Here is a 20,279-nt window from a genome sequence, read left to right on the forward strand (position 1 = left end):
TATCTCATTTCTACAGCATAACAGAGGCATAATTAACATTAGACTATCTAAAATCCGGTTCATGAACACTGGCCTGAGTTCTATCAACTTTCCTGTATTCACTTTACACAAACTACTGCATTTCCCACTGTGACACTGTTACAATGTCTCTGATTGAGTGGTGCTCTCACCACAAATTGGAACTGAACGTCTGCAAAACTAAAGAGCTGATGGCCGTCTTTCGAAGACAAGGGAAGGCTCTCCCGCCAATGACCATCACTGGTCTGGAGGTAGAAAGAGTGAACAGTTTCGAGTTTCGAGGAAAAACAGTCTCCTCCTCTCTGAGCTGGGATGACAACTCTATCTGCATCATCAAACAAGCCCAACTTAGACCATTTTTCCTTCGTCAGCTCAAAATGTTTGGGTTGTCCAGAAAGGGGATGCTGCAGTTCTACAGAGCTGCAATAGAAAGTGCTCTCACCTTCTTTATATCTGTGTGGCTATATCTGAGACACACATTCAGTGCAGAGGTCTAAAAATCCTTCAAGACTCAACGCATCCTCCCAAGCCCCTCTTACTATATATATATATATATATATATATATATATATATATATATATATAATATAAAAGTGGTATCTTTTGTCTGATGGTAGAGACCGATACTAGTTATATTTAGAAGCACAAAAATTAAGCGAAATCACTAGGCCATTCTTTTCTTTAGGTCTAACCAATGACTGATCAAAGATGTCGATTTTTTAACCCATCTCTTCCAAACGCGCTTGAGCTTGCATTCTTTCCAACTGCTCCTTTGCCTAAGCCGTCTCTGTCACACACCCTGCTTTAAATTTACTCAGCTCCTACAGTAAATGCACATTACATTTTCACATCAGACGGTATTTCAGCATTAATGTATACATTTTTATTTAAATGTGTCCACCAGCTGTTCCTCTCCACTAACTTAAAAGATAGTATTATAATCCAGCACCCAGACAATAAGGTGTTACAATGCTCTATATTCATGTGAAGCATGACCTGCGAAGTTGGAAATAATAGCTTGCAAAGAAAAGCCAACATGGGAAATTTACCAGATTTCAGTCCAGTGTAAATAACAAATAAATGGGTAATTTGTTTATCAGACTAATAAAAGCAGGCAAAGGATGTAGCCCCCCACAGGAATTAAATAACTTACAATATCTGAATGTAACATTTAAATCTAACTTTAGCAGTCATAATCACAACTTGAAGTTGACGTGAGCTATTTACAAGTTTGAAACTAACAATTAAAATAAAACTGCTTCTACACTAATGCAGCACAACAACTAACTACAATCATTTAACTGTTATAACTTACCAGTGCAATACCAGTTCTTAACAGTCCTTTTTTGGACACCCCAATGCTCTGGGGTGTCTTTTATAACCGTTGCGTACGCACAAAACGGGGCCTGAAATGAAGGTACGGCACTTCTCACGCAAATGTTGGGATTTATAAAAACAAACTTGACAGGAAAAATGTGTACGAATGTTTTGGAGACAGGAGAATGTTAATTTAAGCGTGAGGTGTTGAACTGAAGCCAGATTATTGTTCCACTTCATCATTTACATTAAAACCAACAGCTTTAGTTTTGCTCGTGCAACATATCTGCTCCACACGAAACCTTTTGATTGAAAAGTATATAAAACAACATACAGCAAATAACGTTCAGATACCATTAAACAGCGGAATTACTGGGCAGAGTCATGAACATTTTTTTTATTATATCTAACACTGTGTGTGTATTATCAAATCACTGCAGTGAACGTGACTGTGCCATCAGGCGCACAAAGCACACAGAGCGCACTGGAGATCACTTACAAGAAAAAAGAAGAAAAACGATTTACTTTCCAAATAATATCCATGCAATTTTGCCTATATTCCACTTTTTTACATTGAAGTACTTCTCAGAGAGCTTTCATCAGATCAACTTAAAATTTAGACGAGTGTCATCACAACGAGATGGAGATCTTAAGTTATTGAAAGATCGATTTTTCGTCACACCGTCTGACTGGGGCGTGACCTTAAAGTTTGATGAAACGCCATGAAAACACAAGCATCTGTATCGCGGACATACATGGTCCAATCGAGTCCAAACTAGACATGTAAGACAAGAGACCCGGCCTGATGACATCTACACAGAAATTATGACTTGAAATCACAGCGCCCCCTGGTGGCAACAGGAAATGTCTTTGCATGTCTTACACTTGGATGTATTTCTCCTCATCCATTGACCTCAACCATGTCAACTTCATCAAATGGGTCTCAAGATATTGATAATGAAGGCATAAATTAACTGTAACTTTTCGTAAAACACCATATTAATGGCGTGGCATCAAAGTTCATCAACTCACTGTGAAACACAAAATTGCTGTAACTTCAATGTTAATGGTTCTATCTCACTCAAACTACATGTGTGTAGCAAAATCCCCCCCCCTGAAGATATTCAAATGTTTTAAGGAATGGGCGTGGCAAAACAACTGACTTTTATTTTGATGTACTTGTCCTAGAGCTTTCATCAGATCAACTTAAAACTCAGATGAGTGTCATCACAACAAGATTGAGATAAAAAGTGATTAAGGGATTTATATTTCGTCACACCATGTGACCGTGGCTTGGGGTCAAAGTTTGATTAAACGCCATCAAAACATGAGCATCTGTATCGCGGACATACATGGTCCAATCAAGTCCAAACTAGACATGTAAGACAAGATTCCCAGCCTGATGACATCTACACAGAAATTATGACTTGAAATCCCAGCGCCCCCTGGTGGCTACAGGAAGTGTCATGTTTTATATTTTGATGAACTGCTCCTGGCTGCTTTACAATATACAGCTCAAATGAGCTCAGTCAAGTCATTGGATCAAGGTCAGAATTGTGACATTTCCTCAAACCATGTAAACATTGAAGACGAGACGATGTTTTCATAAGTCCACTGTGCATTGTCCTATCACTACCAAACTTCTGTCACATGATAAGAGTACAAGCCTGAACAGCCCTATGTGTCAATATTTCCTCAGTGTCATAGCGCCACCTATTGATTATCCATGAAACAGGAAGTACTTAAGTTATTCCACTCTGCATTATCCAACAGGCTCCAAACTACTGACTTCTGATCACAATCGTGACCTGAACAGCGCCATATCTGAATATTAGGGTTAGGGTCATAGCGCCACCTACTGATCAGTGTGAAAATTACGTTGTGGTAAAATTGTCCAAATTACACAAAATTGCTCACGCTACATCAGAGCGCCAACTTGAACAGATCAGGTCTGTGTGTAATAATAGTGATGGCGCCACCTACTGGCAACAGGAAGTAAATTTTGTTTTTCAACTATCATTCGATTTACATGTAATTTTCACAGTGTGACGTGCAATTGATATCGTGGACCGTAATGAGCAATTAGAAGAAAAAGGATCGGCGTCGCTTGACGGACGAAGATATTGAAGTGTTTATCTTTCCGCAGTGCGCAAAACGCATGCAACGCGGAGACGTGCACTTGGTCATCGATCGCTCTCTTCACTGACTGCTACAGGCTTCAACGTGCGGGTGCTCGGGCCCGCCAGTGCTACAACGTAGCCCTAGTTTTTTGTCTTTAATCGTAACTGAGTGGTACAGTTAACTTTTTAGGACATGAAAGAATGTGCCCTTTTAAACATGGACACTCTGAGCGCTGACCTCTTTTAGTTGTATCCGTTGTCCCTCCAGTTTGAGGATGTGTTCTTGCAGAGCTCTCTCACTCTCCTCTAGATTACAATTCACATGCTCCACCTGTAAAGAAATTTTAATATTTAGAATATTGTATTTTTTTTTTAAGTCTACATCTGTTACGATATTGAGTTTTAGGAAATCATATAGAAATTTTAAATAAAAATGTCCATCGACAACATAATTACCATTCTGTGCATTATGTACACTAATTTACATATCCTATTACAAAATCTCAGACTTAAGAATTTAACAAAAAACTTATTTCATGTGCATTAATTACCAACATTTCTAACTTCCTTTGATAAACTGTTTATTATTCCTTCAAATAAAATCTATACATTTTCCATTGAAAGCTACAAAGTAATTGTCACAAATTAAGTGTGTTTATAAACTTTCCTTTGAAAATGTACTTAATATTCTCTCAAATAAATGTTCAGGTTTAGACTGCTACATTTTCCATGACAGAGAGCGCGAGCTTGAGAAAGAGAGCGAGGTCATTACTCTTGTGACTATAATATTACAGAAACAAATGCAATCGACAGAAATACAATAATAGTAGCAAAAGTGCAAAAAAAAGGAAAGGTAATCAGAATGGTCTTTCTCCTTAAAATGATGTTGTATTCTCTTGCAACCTGCGTAGAAGCACCTCTTTCTGTCGGAGACAGTCCATGTCCCTCAGGGCTTGCTTGGACCTGCGTTTGTCTGTTTCCAGACGATCTAACAGAGGGGGACACAAGACATATCTGTTGGGAGTTGCATGACAAGGACTGTGTATTTTAATGCATTTGTGTATGCGTTGTGTTTATGCTTCCGAGCCGGCAACAACCAGTGGTTGGGGGAATTGACCTCAATGAGGAACTGATTCGGTTTTGGCAGTCAAAGGTCACATTTTTGCCTTGTAAAGGTGATATCTCTGGAACGACATAAATTAATCCTTTCACATAAGAAACAAACATACACTTGGACTCAGGGCTTAACTCACTTGATATTGGTAACCAAAGGTGAAAGGACAGGGTGGCAAAACAAATTATGTCAATATTTTTCTTGAACGTGATGCTTAAAGGGCCCATATTGTGTAAAAATATGTTTTCTGGCCTTTTAATATCTGTAATTACGTGAAAGGGGGTCAATAGGTACCCTCAAAGTACACTCCATTCTAAAAAATATGTTATTGAAACGACTCGTTTCGTACATCCTTTCCGTATGATGTCATTATGAAATCGCACTCTTCTCTAAGCCCCACCCAGCCACCAAACCCATCCACCCACCAGTGTGGAAAAAACCCTGCCATTGTATGTAAGTAACTGTTTAGTGATTGTATTTATATGTTGGGCAAGAGTCCCTACAGAACTAACCATGTGGTAGGATCCACACACAATGGGTCGTAAAAGCGGGGCCTTTGAGCCAAGATGAAGCCAGCTAAAGTCTCCCTCTAAGATCCAGCACGGAGATTGTATCTTCTGGTGTTAACTTAATCCCTGGGGTCTCCCCAGAAACCCCTGCTCTGCTCCTGGCCGCTCCCACTCTCCTTTGACCTCTGACACTCAATTGGCTAAAAGCCAGCATCATCCCATGACCAGCACCTCAAGGAGGCAGGACCTCTCAGGTAGAACAAAACCACTGAGACATCAATAATCGCTGCCATTTTTACCCTGCTCTGAAGACATCATGAGGCCCCTTCGGGGCCTCCCAGCTGTTTTAGTTGCTAAAGGGGGTAACCTTAACTTTTAGTTTATCAGCCATTTTTCCCTGCTCTGAAGACGTCAACAGACCCCTCCGGGTCTTTCCAGATGATTTAGTTGCTAAAGGGGGCAACCAGAGTTATTTTCTTTCATTTCTTTCATTTTCTTCTATCTTAAGTTTGATCTTACTTTGATAGAGACTATTTTTGTTTTAACTTGAAAAGACCAAACAGGAAATTGCACGCGGAACAATCTCAGACTGTTTCACTTTCCCCACGGACTTTACTTTCTTTTCCCAATGATCTACAAACGGCTTCCACAGCCGTCCCCTGAAGAAGAAGCACGACGTTCATCCCGTTGAGGAGCAAGCAGAATCCGTTCCTATACGGCCCAGCCGACGCCGCTGCGACAGAGGAACCAGCGCAACAGAGCTTGAGCGGCCACGATTATTCACTGGACTTCCGAAAGATCCGCGCGACACGCGCATGCAACACCGTGAAGGTCACAGTAAGAGGCTTTATTGTCTGGGCAGATGTTAATCTAATACGTAGCGTATTGTTTTAATACTTGAATGTATTTGTTTTGTATGAGACCGCAGAGTCTCCAGTGTTTTAGCGGCGATTCGCCACTTCCGGTTTTCGGTTACGGCCTTGTGCCATAGTTTTTAAGCGCCGTGAGCAGCGTCTCCAGCTCATTGTGACCGTTTGAACAACTTTAAAGATACTTTACCGGTCAAACCTCAGCACACAACGACACTTGGGTGCTGAGTGGTAAAGTAAATGTAACTTGTCTCTGACGGTGCTTTTAAGAGCTTTGCTCTCTCCTTGTATTCTCTCTCTCTCTCTCTCTCTCCTTCTTAACCGACCTATACACACATCCGATCTGTATTTAGAATACAGTTCATGTAACATAGTTAAATCTATATTCAGAGAGGCTGGACACATCTGGAAGCCATGCGGCCGAACGCCAAAGCAGAGACAAAGAATTCTCTTTGTCTGAAAATCCCTTTGTGTAATTCATGTGACGACCACCAGTGTGAGCTCCGGCCACATGGTGTCATTAACATAGACTCCATTTTGAATAACGCAAGTTAAACCACCATTTTGAGTCTATTATTGCCACGCCTCCTCTCACTCTCCTCCCATTCTGGCTCTAAATTCATAACGGCTCCGCCATCTTGTTTTGTAGTCAATTCGCCATTTTGAGAGTTTTTAGGCCTTGATTCCACGAATCATGATCGGCCGCCATCTTAGATGTGACGTGACTTCGTCATCGCCACGCCCCTCTTCTTTTTCTCTCTCTCTCTCTCTCTCTCACACACACTCACACACACTCACACACACACCCACACAGACACAGAGACACATTGATAGACACGGACAGATACACACACACAGATACACATAGATGAATACATGTGTTTTCTAAATTGTGATAAGCTGCTGCTGTTATCTTTGAAATATGGGAGTTTGTTAAAATGATGAATCATTAAATAACACTAACTGTATTTCACATGCACACACATAGACACACACACACACACAGAGAGACCCTTTGACACAGACACACACACCGAGACAGACATACATAGGTAGACCACCGGTTTTACATGTATTTTCTGAATTGTGATAAGTGCTGCGGCTGTGTTTATCTTTGAAATATCGGAGCTTGTTAAAATGATGAATCATTGAATAACATTATAACTTTATTTCCCCTTTTTAATAAATGCTTTTGTAATTAAAGTATCTGTAGTCTGTGATTATTTGTGCATATGTATGTGATTGCAGCTGGATTATGATTGCCTGTGCTCGAACTTAGAAGCCTTCACTGTTAATTAAATAATTATTAATATTAAATATTGAGATTATTGATTTGACATTTATCATTATGAGACTGATATTTTATAGATTGACTTGTTGGTCCCTGTAACCAGGGTGGTGCCTCGCGACAATAAGCAATGATTACAGATTTGTATTATTCTTAATTGATAATTTTATTGTTTTCATTAATTATTTTAACTATTATTAGTGGATAACCGTATCATTTCTAATTAAATGTATTACTATTCTTAATTAATAGCTTTATCATTTTTGATTATTTTTAAGAAATAATTGTTATTTTAATAATCATATTTCATGATTATTAATAATTAGCCAACGTCAATTCTACTCCTACTATTGCACAACATATATAACTGTGGTTCTTCCAACAGTGATTTTCAGGGTATTTCCATTTATTAATTAAATATTGAATATTATGTTAAATATTCTCATGTTACTCATGTTGTTTTCCAGCTGCCTGTACTATGACGTACTAAGACGTACTATGAGCCAGTATGAAGGAACTTCCTGTATATCCAAACAGACCTTGCAGCTCTTGCAGCAGCATTGAGAAGGTCAGGAGCTCACCGACCTGTATGGCACCGACCTGTGTGCCATACTTCAAATAAGAGTGGAAGCTACACTGAATCTCACAGCTACACACCACAGACGTCTAAACACGAGCAGATTTGGAAAGAGTCCCACAAGGAACATATTACCCAGGGTGGCAAAGAGATATTTCAAGCTTCACCTGTTAAGTTCTTCACTGGCTTGGCCAGTTGTGAATTTACAATATTTTTGCTGTATGTAAATAAGGCTTTGACTCAACATTTACCTTGTTAATGTTTTTCCCACTACAATATGTTCAACATAAAACATAAATCATCACATGAATAAATGTATAGTCTTCAGTAACTGCAGTGCTTTGGTAAAGGCGTACTAATAATTAACATTGATATATACATTATTAGTAATAATAACAATATATTAATTAGGGCCCGAGCACTGAAATCGGTGGGAGGCCCTATTGAAATTGAAATGATTATTATTCTTTTTATTATTATTTTTCTCCCGGCCTAATGAATTGGCTTTTTGAGGGCTTTAACGTTTAAAAGTTTGCAGTAAGTTAGAAAGTCGTGAAAATTTAAGTATTCTGGGGTATTTTGAAGTGGGCGTGCCAAAATGGCTCAACAGCGCCACCAATGGAGCTTCCCCTCATTTACGGAGAGCCCCTCATTTAGCATTCACTGATCCTTACGAAAATTAAGACAGTTGTGTATCATGACCAGATGCACAAAAAATGAGTGTTTAGCTCGCAGTGAGGGAGCAACGAGCTGATTGGCCGAAGCAGAGCGGAGTGAACGGGGTAGGGTGTATTTTTGTTCTTTTGTTAAATATGAGTAAGTCATAGCCTTGTAACTTTACTAGAACAGACAGTGTCATACAGAGTTGTAGGCTTATATGCACTGCCTATTTCCTAAGCTGAAATGATTATGATCTGATTAACTTTGAATTAATATTTTATTTTTACCATGTAAAAGTCTGTTAATTACTTAACCTGGCCCATGTATAACTTTACATATCTGTGTATTGGTTTTATGTTCCTCTAGAAGGTCCAACTTGACACACAACTTGAATCCAACCAGACTGAACACTGACTCCAGGTACAGACCTGATTTCATTACTTAAAAACAATCAAAGTATTGCACATAATACATAATGTATTAAATTATAATGCAATACTTTTAATGTGAAATAGCTCCATACTAAACATTCATTGTCATGCTAGTGCACGTTTTAATCCAAAAGCATATTCAAATACATAGTTGAATATCCACAGAAAATAAGAATACACACTTTGTTCATATGTAACTCTTCCTCTAACAATAATGACGATCACTTTCCTGTTTCCTATCATTTTATTAGGGACGGACAAGCCTGAAGGACACAGCTGTGATGACCATGTTCTGTCTCTTATGGCAAAGCAGAAATATAAAACACTGGGTTCTTATCTAAAGTGTATCAAATCAGATCTCCACCATGTTGCTGCTGAGGACATCAGGTGCTGCAGTTCTTCATCTATGAAGAGAAAAAACGCACTGTTAAAGAATGTTTTGTGTTGTGTATAAAGCACAACAGATTTCAGATAGAACGGTTGTAGTGTGGTCTTGGTTTGTATCCTCATGGTTAAATGTACATATTTTAAGTCCCTTCTGATAAAAGTACTGAAAGAAATACAACATTGTACAAATAGATAAAATGTCTTTCTACCTCATCAGTACTATTCAAGGTGATAATCTCCCACAGACCTATTGATAACAGTCCACATCAAGTCTTTCCACTTCTCTCAGTGTGAAAACATAATTCTATAATTAATTTGAGAACTGTTTACAACACTGATGTGTGGAGATTAAAATCATACCTAAACTGTCTAATTCACTGTAAAACTCCATGACATTCGCAGGCCATCTGTAGTTAAGGGAGCAACGCATAGAGTGATGTGTAGATTAATAGTTTGATGATGCATGAGGAGAGGCGGTGGTCGACTGGCAGAAACTTGGACTATGGTCAGAGAAGGTCTCTGGTTCGTCTTTGGTTCGACTCCATGGAGAGACAACAAAAGTCGAACCTGGATTGATCTGTCCAAAAATCCAAGAGTCTCCCTACCCTCTCTAGTGCCCATGAGCAAGGCACCTCACTCCCCCAACATCTGCTCCCCGAGCGCCGTACATGGTCGCTCACTGCTCTGTGTGTCCTGCACCAGATGGGTAAAAAGCAGAGATTAAATTTCCCTACCTGCATGAGTGTGCCTTTGCATGTCTGTGCATGTGTTTGGGACAAATAAATGGATCTTAATCTTAATCTTTTAATTTTAATCAGTTGTCTTCCAGTTGACCAGCATGAAGCTGCAGATCTCCACCATGTTGCTGCTGGGGACATCAGGAGCAGCATTAATGAGGAGCAGAAGCGTACTGTTATGAATGTTTTGTGTTGTTTATGATGCACCACATATTTCAGCTAGAACCGATGTACTGGGGTCTGGGTTTGTATCCTAATGGTTAAATGCACGTACTTTAAATCGCTTTTGATAAAACGTGAGAACGAAATACAATATTGTACACATAGATAAAATGTCTTTCTACCTCATCTGTAATATTCAAGGTGATGATCTCCCACAGAGCTGTTGATAACGGTCCACATCAAGTCTCTCCACTTCCCTCAGTGTGAAAACATAATTATTTAATTAATTGGAGAAGTGTTTACAACACTGATGTGTGGACATTATAATCTTATCTATACTGTCTAATTCCCTCTACAACTCCATGACAGACTAAATAAATGATGTGAAAATAGTAATGGTGGATATACCAGCCTGTATCAGAATATTGGTGAAACATAGTTACTATCACATGAAACGTACACGTGTAGCGTATTGATAGTAACTTATTAAAAAAAATAATAAAGTCACAACCAAAACAAGACTGTGGAGTTAACTTGCTTCAATCTGTTCATTAGACGTGATAAATAAACGGTAACTTTTATAACAATTACATATTACAAAAAACTTGAGGCATGTAAGCATATGATGATAGATAAAGCAATAGGTTATATTGTATAGTTTGAAGGTTACTTACCTCTAGTTCAGCACCAGCGGCCAGAGGAAGTAGAGCGATCATCCTTGCGCAAACGCATGCAATGCGGAGACTAGCGCTTGGTCATTGAACGTTCTCTCGTCACCGAATGCAACAGACTTGGAATTGCCTGTGCTCGGGCCCGTTACTGCTACAACGTAGCCCTAGTTATTATTATTGTTGGGACATGTTTTTATGTGAAACCAAAGTTCGGCCTACATGGTTTGTCAAAAGCCTGATGCCACATCCTTTGTTCCGGAGAAAACAAGAGCCTCCCAAACTCAGTCTCCCAGGGGCCTCAACATCTCAAAGTGCTGTGAAAACCCCCCAGGGACACAAGTTTCACTTCTTATTGGTCACTCTGGGCCCCATGAACTGTGAGGTTACCATGCCAATATAAGGCCAGGTCTCCTTCTTTTCTTTTGGTTTTCTACAATCCCTCCGAGAGCAGAAGGCTACCCAGCCTCTTCTCCTGCATCGCCGAGCGGAGAAGCCTGGTTTCTCCATCTTACATCTTCTCCTCCCATCGAGCTCTTCGAGAGGAGCACAAAGGTGCAGCTTTAATCAATTAAGAGTTATGATTTAATATTAATATTTTATTTTGATAACCTAATTTATTGAATGCCGAAAGGCACACTATTTTATGGTATCACATTTAATGCATTATTGCACAGCATTATTATAAATATTGTGTTGGAGGGGTTTACCCACAACTGTTTTATAATGACCCAGGGTGACCAATAGCTACAGATCTACCAGCCAATCACAAGTGACTTTTTGTTACAAAGGTCTATGGTTTCATCCAATGATGAAGTGAGATAAGTTCTCACAAGCAATTTAATTAAAGAGGCAGGCGAAAACTGACTGTTCTGTCTGGAGGCCCAGAGAGAGGCAGAAGATATGACAGGGAAATACACACTGCAGCAGTTTTTCGACTTTAAACCACTGCTATATCATCTTAGGGGTACCAATATCTCAAATGAAATCCCAGAAAGGTGTAAAATATGGGTCCTTTAAGATTAGTTTGAGGGAATGTCATAAAATTGTGTTACATGACCTTGCGTTGTTATTAACTAGATATATATCGAGAATGCACAAAGGGAATTTCATCACATTTGGACTCAAGGATGACCTGAATATAATTAAGTCAAAGGTCACTTTGAACTCACAAAGCAAATGTTTTGCCTTGTGAATGCAATATCTCTGAAATACCTTGAGGGAATTCTTTCACAGTTACATATTAGGACAGCACATAGGGAATTTTATTACACCTGGCACAATTCGACTTATGAATTGATTAGATTTAATTTTTTACTTGGATTCAAAGATAAAGGATTATGTTTCAGCTGTCAGAGGTAAAGGTTGCAGTGGCCGTTACATAATCTGGATCAAAAGTTTGTAGAAATATATATGCAGAAAATGCATTGGCTGGCATACAACCGCAGTGCAACTGTTGTTTTTGCATGTTTGAGTGTTACCTTCTGCCTGGGCTAGTCGTAGATTGAGCTCAGCTGTACTGTTGGTCAGTTCCTGCTTAAGCTCAAAAATCTGGTGTTGTTGTGACTTACACCATCTCTCCATTTCCTCAACCTATCCACAGAAAGACACATTCACATATACAGTTAAGTTTACATCTATCTTATGTGCCACAGCCGACACTAATGTATTGTCCCGTAGTCTTAAAATGGATGGTAGCACCTAATTTATATTTAGACTTTCTCCTACCAATCTCTTTGAACAGATCCCCAAACGTTGGACACCGTAACCAGCAGCATGTCTTTTAGACCCTGTTCCAACTAGACAATTGTAAGGATTTATTTTAGCTTTAATAAATTCATCTTTACCATAGGCTTTTCAGACTCAAACAGTTCACCCACCCCTCCATTGAAATAGTGGTGAGTAGATATTGAGTCAATTTCCTTTTTTGGGTAAGCTAACCCTTTAAGGTTGGTTGGTTGAGCCATTGAGGGCAGTTGGAAATGGTTGTAGTTTGTTAAAAAAGGTTTATTGTCTCATCGAAGAGATTTCTTCAGTTGTAACTAACCTCTGAGGGATGCTATCAAGCCCACTGAAGTCACTTTGTTATTTTCTTGGACTGCTGACAAGTAAGATTTGGCTAAACTCATAAATAATTATATTGATAATATCCTATCACGAGCTGTCTCCTTGTTTCCAGAGGGTTAGGGTTAACCCTAACCCTTTATGTTTTGAACTAAATCTGGGCAAAGTGTGAATGGTTGTTTCTGGGTTTCTGTCGTTAATATTGGAAGTTGTGTTAGAGGTCTTATGTTATGATTTGGGGTTATGTAAAAAAAATATTACACTGAATTGAATTAATTGAGAAATCAAATGTCGGTCTGTGTGTGTATTTGTTCAGCATCAGCATGAATGTTTCAAATGCAAATACTAAAAACATAAATTCAATTTTCTGAAAAAAAATTACTCTTACTTTATTCCTGAGTTGGCTGTTGGTTTCTGAGAGGTTTTGGATCTCTCTAAATAGTTTTCCCTCTCTCGATACACAGTCCTACAGAATGGGAAAAAATATGATATTGAGGGGCAAGGACATTTTATTTAAGCACCTTTCATATACAGAGGTATATCAGGGTGCTTTACTGGAACATTAAAGAGAAACAACACAGACTTTGAAGAAAATTATTTAAAATCTGAAAGCACAATTTAAAACAAATTTCAATAAAAGAGATAGGTAAAATACATTAATCTGTATCAATAACAAAAAATAAGTTGAGAGGGAAAAATAATACAAATAGATAAAACCTTGTAAAATAATAAAAATAGAATAAAATACAGTGGAGTAAATTGTGTATATTTCTCTCTCTCTCGTTGCTTGAGTACATCACAAACATAATTTGATAACAATAAGGAACATTGTTTCATTTATGACAGATTTATATCCTTAACAATAATTTGTAAGAATAACATGTCATTGACATTGTCATGCTATACTAAGCTGACATTTACCTCTCCTCTTTTTGTGACTTCAGCCTTATGAAGTTAATCAATTTCAGTCACATGTCTATGTTAAACCTATAGTAAAAGCCCTTTTGATTGCATTTAGTTAGGAAAGGAAATAAACAGACTTGAGTTTAGATGTCCCACATAACCCTATGTCCCAGACTACCCAAATTCACCCTACTTTTCTTAGCGGAGTCAAATCTTTCTCAACCTGCTCATTTGTGTGTAATAAATTGTCTTTTAGGTGAGTCGCGAACTCATATCACTCATCTTTACTGCAAAATATAAAAATTGTGACATCCAGTATTCGATTTCTTTGATTCATTTGGAGAGTGATTTCATGGGACCATAATCATTTGATGAGAGAGCTAGGTAAATCTGAGTGTTGTCCGCATAACTATGGTTGGCAAGGTTATTGTTGTGAATGGTTTGGCCCCCTTAAAAGTGGAAGATATATGGATTGAACAGAACTAGTCCCAGAATTGATCCTTAAAGGACACCACAGGTCATCGGCATATTTACAGTTTTTTTAAGTCAGTGTGTGCATAAATGTATAACAAATATATATAAATATATAAATATATATATATATATTAATTGTATCAGTCTGTGATAATGTGGTATTGCAGGATTTCATTGGACAAACATTGACGCTAAGCAGAAAATAGCAGGAAAGAGACAATGTGAGTTAATTTAGCTTTGCTAAACACTCCACATTAATTTTATTCGAGATGTCTGCCATCTTAGACTGTATACTTTTACCACAAACTCGTTCTATTTAGTATTGCAACGTTGAGTTTTTTATTCCACCCAAAGCCTGTCTCATGGTGCAATTTCAACATACTCAGACTGTCTCTTAACAATGGTGATCATGCATAACTGGTCGCTTAGAGCTGGTGAACAACTGGCTCAGTTAACGTGGGTTAAATTCCTTCATTGCTTCAGTTAATAGTAATAATCCAATAGCTCAAGTCACTTGTCATTATAATGTAGAAAGCATTAGTGGATGTTACGAACCATGTTCTTGATGTCCTGTATGTGTACATGTATTGTGTTCTGTTTTGTGTTTTTTTGTCTTCTCCACCTTGGTGACTGGTGATGCCTGCAGAGACCGGAAGGGGGAGCTCTCGGGCAGGACGCATCTGAAGTGGCCAAAGGAAGAAGCATCATGGCCGCTCATCACAGCTGGTGCCAATAATATAATCGCCACACCTGGTCCCCATCTACAATCAACCCTTTCCCTTTAGATAGTCTTTTGTTTTTTGTTAGCGAAAGAGGAGGCTTTTTGGAGGGAGCTGTGTCAGAGCTCTGTTGGTTTTTGTTTGGTTTAGCGTAGATATTAGCTGGTGCCTTGATTTAATTTTGTCTTTATTAATTGAGTTGTTAGCTGCCGCCTACTTTTGTTTTGTCTTTGTCTTTGTAAATGTTTGTTTGTTGTGCGCACATATAACACACACGTAGGTTTACTTCTTGTTATTACCCCAGGTTAGAGTGATCACCACCCGCTGTACTTTTGGGTGCTAAGCACCTGTAAAGGGGGGAGTGTTTTTTTTGTGTTCTTTTCTTTGGTGCCACTGAGAGTCCTTGTTGATCCCTGTGTTGCTTTGTTTAAATAAATACTTTGTTTGCCTTTTATCGTGTAATGGTTTATGTGTAATTGCACCCTCACTTCTCCTTACCTGTCGCATTTATGCTATGCCCCACTCCGAGCCACCAGGGGGCGTAACATAAAGTGGGGGCTCGTCCGGGATCTTTGATCCGTTTAAGCAACAGGTTTGTTGAGTGTTGGTGTGCAGGGCACACGTCAAGTAGGCTGGTAATATTGGTTATCTTGGTTGAGGTTTGGCTTAAAGCTTTTTGAGACATCATGAGCATGTTTGATATTGAGGGTTTTCTTAGTGATCCGTCTGTGGAACAGATTGATTGCTGTAAAAAAAAAGATTTGTATGCCATTGCGGCACATTTTGAATTTGCAGTCTCACCAGGTATGCTAAAAACCAACTTGAAAGAAGCGGTTGTATGTATGTTGGTACATAATAAAGTGCTTGGTACGGGCTGCAGTGCAACTGCTAGTTCGCCCGCTATTCCATCCCCATCCTTGTCTTCTAACGCAGAGAAGGACAGCAGGGAGGAAGAGGTAGTTGGGGGAGGGCAGGTTGAGGATGAGTCAGGTCATTCAGATGCGGCCTCTGATCTGGAGCTTAAGCCTCCTCGTACTCTGCCCCGACTGTGATGATGCCCGCCTAATTTTGACACTCTATCACAATTGATTCTCATCGAAGAGTTCAAGAATAGTCTCCCTGATCGAATGGTAACTTTAAGTGGGTCCAGTGTGCTTGTACAAGTCATTGAAATGGGGTTTTTGTCTGTGCCTCTCCATCAGATACATTTATCCTGTGACCTAGCAACTGGAGTGTTTAAAGTGGGCGTGCGCCCGTCTTTGCCCGTTAGAGGCATCACATTTTGTTAGGGAATGACATCGCTGGTGGAAAAGTTACGCCAGTTTTAGAAATTCTACAAAGGCCTGAGATTTTGCAGCCTGATGTGTTGCCTCAGGACTTCCCTGAAGTGTTCCCTGTGTGTGTGGTCACCCGTGCTCAAGCACGTAGGTTGGGTGAAGCAGTTGATTTATCGGATACCCTGTTCGCGACTTGTCTGGCCAGACTGTTTCCCCACCTGTGTTTATTCAGCCTACTGCTGAGCGGAGTGTCCAGCTTAAGGTTCAGGGCCATCCTCCCACCTCAGAGACAACTAGGTTGCCTATGATTCGAAGTAGTCGTATTGCTGCTCAGAAGGAGGACGCCACTTTAGCGAAGTGTTTTGCTGCGGCTCTTGCTCCAGAAAGCGCTAAAATCAGGTTATTAAGCCTGCGCCTCTTCACCCGGTCCCAGCTATAGGGGAACCGTTTGAGCTGGTTGATTGTGTTGGCCCGCCGCCAAAAACGAAATCCGGTAACCAGTTCCTGTTAACAATCATGTGTGTAGCTACCCTGTATCCTGAAGCTATCCCTCTTAGGAGTATAACAGCTCAGTCAGTAGTAAGGGCCCTGATCAAGTTCTTTTCTACTTTCGGCCTCCCTAAGATTGTGCAGATCGATCAAGGTACCAACTTCCTTTCAGGTATTTTCGAACAGGTGTTAACATGCCTGTCCATATCACACAGGATCTCGAGTGCTTATCACCCGGAGTCGCAGGGGGCACTCGAAAGATGGCATCAGACATTTAAGTCAGTATTGTGCAAATATATCATGGAGAGCGGTAGGGAATGGGATGAACGCGTTCCTTTGGCTCTATTTGCAGTTAGGGAAATAGTGCAAGAGTCACTAGGTTTCAGTCCAGCAGAGCTGGTATTTGGTCACACAGTGAGAGGCCCTTTAAGAGTGTTAAAGGATCAGCTAACAGGCGAGAGTTCGCCCACCCAGCGAAACGTGCTGACCTTCGTGAGTAGCTTCCGAGAACGACTGCACGAGGCTTGCAGTATCTAGGAAGAGTCTCTTTGTTGCACAACAGGGTATGAAGCAGCAGTTCGATATAAAAGCACTTCCACGTTCTGTACAGCCAGGTGACTTGGTTTTAGTGTTACTGCCCATTCTAGGTAATTCAATTAGTGCTCGATTTTCAGGACCTTACACTATTGACAGGAGGTTGAGTGCCACTGACTATGTCATCCGGACTCCTGATAGAAGACGGAAAACCAGAGTGTGTCATATAAATATGTTGAAAAACTATTACACTAGAGGCGACGTCCAGCCAGAGACACGCAGTGCGCCTCTTGTAGCCTCTGTTGCAGCTGCGGTGTCTGTAGCTGTGAGCGCAAATGCGGTGAGTGATGAGGATGGTCTGAGTTTACGCAATGCCCAGCAACAGACCCCTCGGTTATCCAATTCAGAGATGTTGTTAAAACTTCCATCTTTAATGCATCATTTAAGCAGTGAGCAGGAATCTGACCTACTCTGCCTTATCTCTGAGTTCCCCTGTCTGTTTGGAGATGTGCCTCCCCGCACTACGGTGTTAGAGCACGTCATAGAGGTGGGTGAGTCCAGGCCTATTACACAGAACCCATACAGGGTAAATGCATACAAAAGATCTTTGATGAAAAAAGAGGTTAATTATTTACTGGAACATAATTAGCCAAACCTCAACCAACCGAACCAGCTCCGAGCCACCAGGGGGCGTAACAGTGGATAATAATACTTACTTATTATTATCCACTAATAAGTTTTATTAGGCTTTAATATTCAACAAGACCCATATGAGAAGTACCAAAAACAAAGGGAAAATATTCTTAGATCGGATGGGACTAATGGTCCTGAAGGCAATGAATATACAGAAAGAGGACAATGGATTCACCTTTGTGTGACCTACACACATCTTTGTGTGTAGGTCAAAAGTATATGAAATGAAAAATCCTATTACAGTGAATCTTACGACAGTTGTTCTGCCTGTTCTATTGATGTTGTCAGAAATACTGCAGAGTTATTATATTTAAAACTTAAAAGATGTATGGGACAGTGTATACACATTTGTGCATGTCAAAGTCAAAGGCTGATAACTGCCATTGGAGAACAATGTGCCTTTTATTTATATATACATCAATGTACTCGATTCACAAAATGGTCTCATATCATTCATTTCTAAAACTGATAACTTACACTACTTAAACATTCTAGTGCGCTACAGTGTTTCTAACCATAGGACATTGACTGAGTGAACTGTGTTTCCAGCCTTACCTCTTGTTCTTTCTTTCTCTCTCTACTCTGTCTCTCCATCTGTTCTTCTTTCTCAACCTTCACTTGAGTCAGCAGTTCTACCATGTTGACATTTTTCTGCTCAGAGAGAGTGAGGGCCTCCTCTGTCATCTGCAGTCTAGAAATCAAATCATTAACAGATCCAAGTTTTAGTTAGAGCTCCATCAATAAAGCTAGTATTATGAGGCTGCAGTTTAGATAATTGACAGATGGCTTAGGTAATGTTGATTAACGTCACATAGGTTACACAAAACACCAAAACTGTGCCAGTCCTTATATCATGAACATGGAGTAAAGAAAGATGAACTACGTACTTGGCAGTGATAGAGATGACAGCTGACTTCCTCTCATTCAGAGCTTCCTGGAGTTGACCTATCTGAATGGAAGTGAATCTAATGAAGCAGAAGGGAGATAAGATAAACATTTTATAATCTTTTTATTTTGTTGGGGTAAAAAGTGCAGTATGACTATTATATTTTGACTATAATAGTAATAACATGCTATATCTATCCAAGTTTTATTTCCATTCCAGTCCAACTATAGAGGGTTTTATTATAAAATGGAGTTTTGTGACTCTCAGTTATACAATAGTGTTTATGTAAATAATTAAACATGATATCACATTCTCACACCTTTTAGAACATCTTATCTCCTCCTGCTGGCTGTCTATAGTTTCCATTAGACTCAGGACCTGAAAGAGAATGAGCATGAGTGTGTTTGCAGTCACAAAGCTGTCTGTGTCTATAACGGTTATTTCCACTGTGAGGCGCAAGTGTGCTGCATTGCCCATTTATTTCATTAACCTTTGATTCATTTACTTTTTCTATTTTAGTATTTGTCTACTAGTTATAATAGTTTCTACACTGAATTGTCATCTATATGAGCAAGATTTATCCTTTCTGAAAGTTTTGGGGTATTTTATTTTACTCCCATAATGCAATATTTTATCTGTCACTTCCTTTATAATCAGCATGAACAGACTGATCAATATTTTCACTTCGCAAGGTTAAAAGTGTTTTCTCTACAACACACCACAAGGCAATGCATTACAGATTACTATTAATATATATATATAAATACACATTATAAAAACACATTACATATTACAATTCTGTATACTTGGTGTAGGTGGTGTATTGCAAAGCAAAGCAATGCATTGCACACATATTATTACTGCTCGGGATTATTATGTGTGCCTAGTGGTGTGCACACTATCGGAGTGCATGCTGGGAGATTGAGCCGTGTGCTCAGATGCTGGTTGAAGTTTTTCTGCAGGACATCGCGTCGCTACGAGGAGTTTTGTAGAGCTTGAAGGGCGAGGAGATTTCCTTGAGAAGGGTGCACCTCTGACCTCCGGTTGTGGGTTGGATAGCCTGCTGGCCTTCGAAGGATTGTAGAAAGAGAAAGATCTTGGGGAGACCTCTCCCTATATTGGCCCCGGTGACCTCACAGGTCTTGGACCAGAGTGACCAATAGGAGTTGACCCTGGTAGTTCTTGACACCTTTGTGTGACATTGCCCAGACCCCAGGACATGCAGCATCCTGTTACATCCTCTGGGAGACTGAGTTCCCTGACTTTCTAAGATCAATGGAACCTGTGGCATCTTGGGGGATTGAGTCCACTCCAGCACATGCGGCATGTTTGTAACAAGTTTGACTGAAAGGAGGCCTGTGGTTTGCACAAAAACCATGTCCC

At 39.7% G+C, this 20,279-nt stretch overlaps 1 protein-coding gene across 4 annotated transcripts in view; it reads right to left on the minus strand.

Moving 5' to 3' along the window:
* Positions 1 to 20,279, minus strand: part of lrrc45 (leucine rich repeat containing 45) — a 128,136-nt gene that overhangs the window by 8,400 nt on the left and 99,457 nt on the right. For all 4 annotated transcript variants that reach the window (XM_062413762.1, XM_062413760.1, XM_062413761.1 and 1 more), the window contains exons 8-14: positions 19,216 to 19,274; positions 18,898 to 18,975; positions 18,566 to 18,701; positions 13,310 to 13,387; positions 12,339 to 12,450; positions 4,373 to 4,443; positions 3,694 to 3,786 (exon numbers count right to left, since the gene is read on the minus strand). In XM_062413762.1, coding sequence (XP_062269746.1) covers positions 3,694 to 3,786; positions 4,373 to 4,443; positions 12,339 to 12,450; positions 13,310 to 13,387; positions 18,566 to 18,701; positions 18,898 to 18,975; positions 19,216 to 19,274 — 627 coding nt within the window. The remainder of the gene's footprint in view (positions 1 to 3,693; positions 3,787 to 4,372; positions 4,444 to 12,338; positions 12,451 to 13,309; positions 13,388 to 18,565; positions 18,702 to 18,897; positions 18,976 to 19,215; positions 19,275 to 20,279) is intronic.

Source organism: Platichthys flesus, chromosome 20 (genome assembly GCF_949316205.1).
Source record: "Platichthys flesus chromosome 20, fPlaFle2.1, whole genome shotgun sequence".
NCBI lineage: Eukaryota > Metazoa > Chordata > Actinopteri > Pleuronectiformes > Pleuronectidae > Platichthys > Platichthys flesus.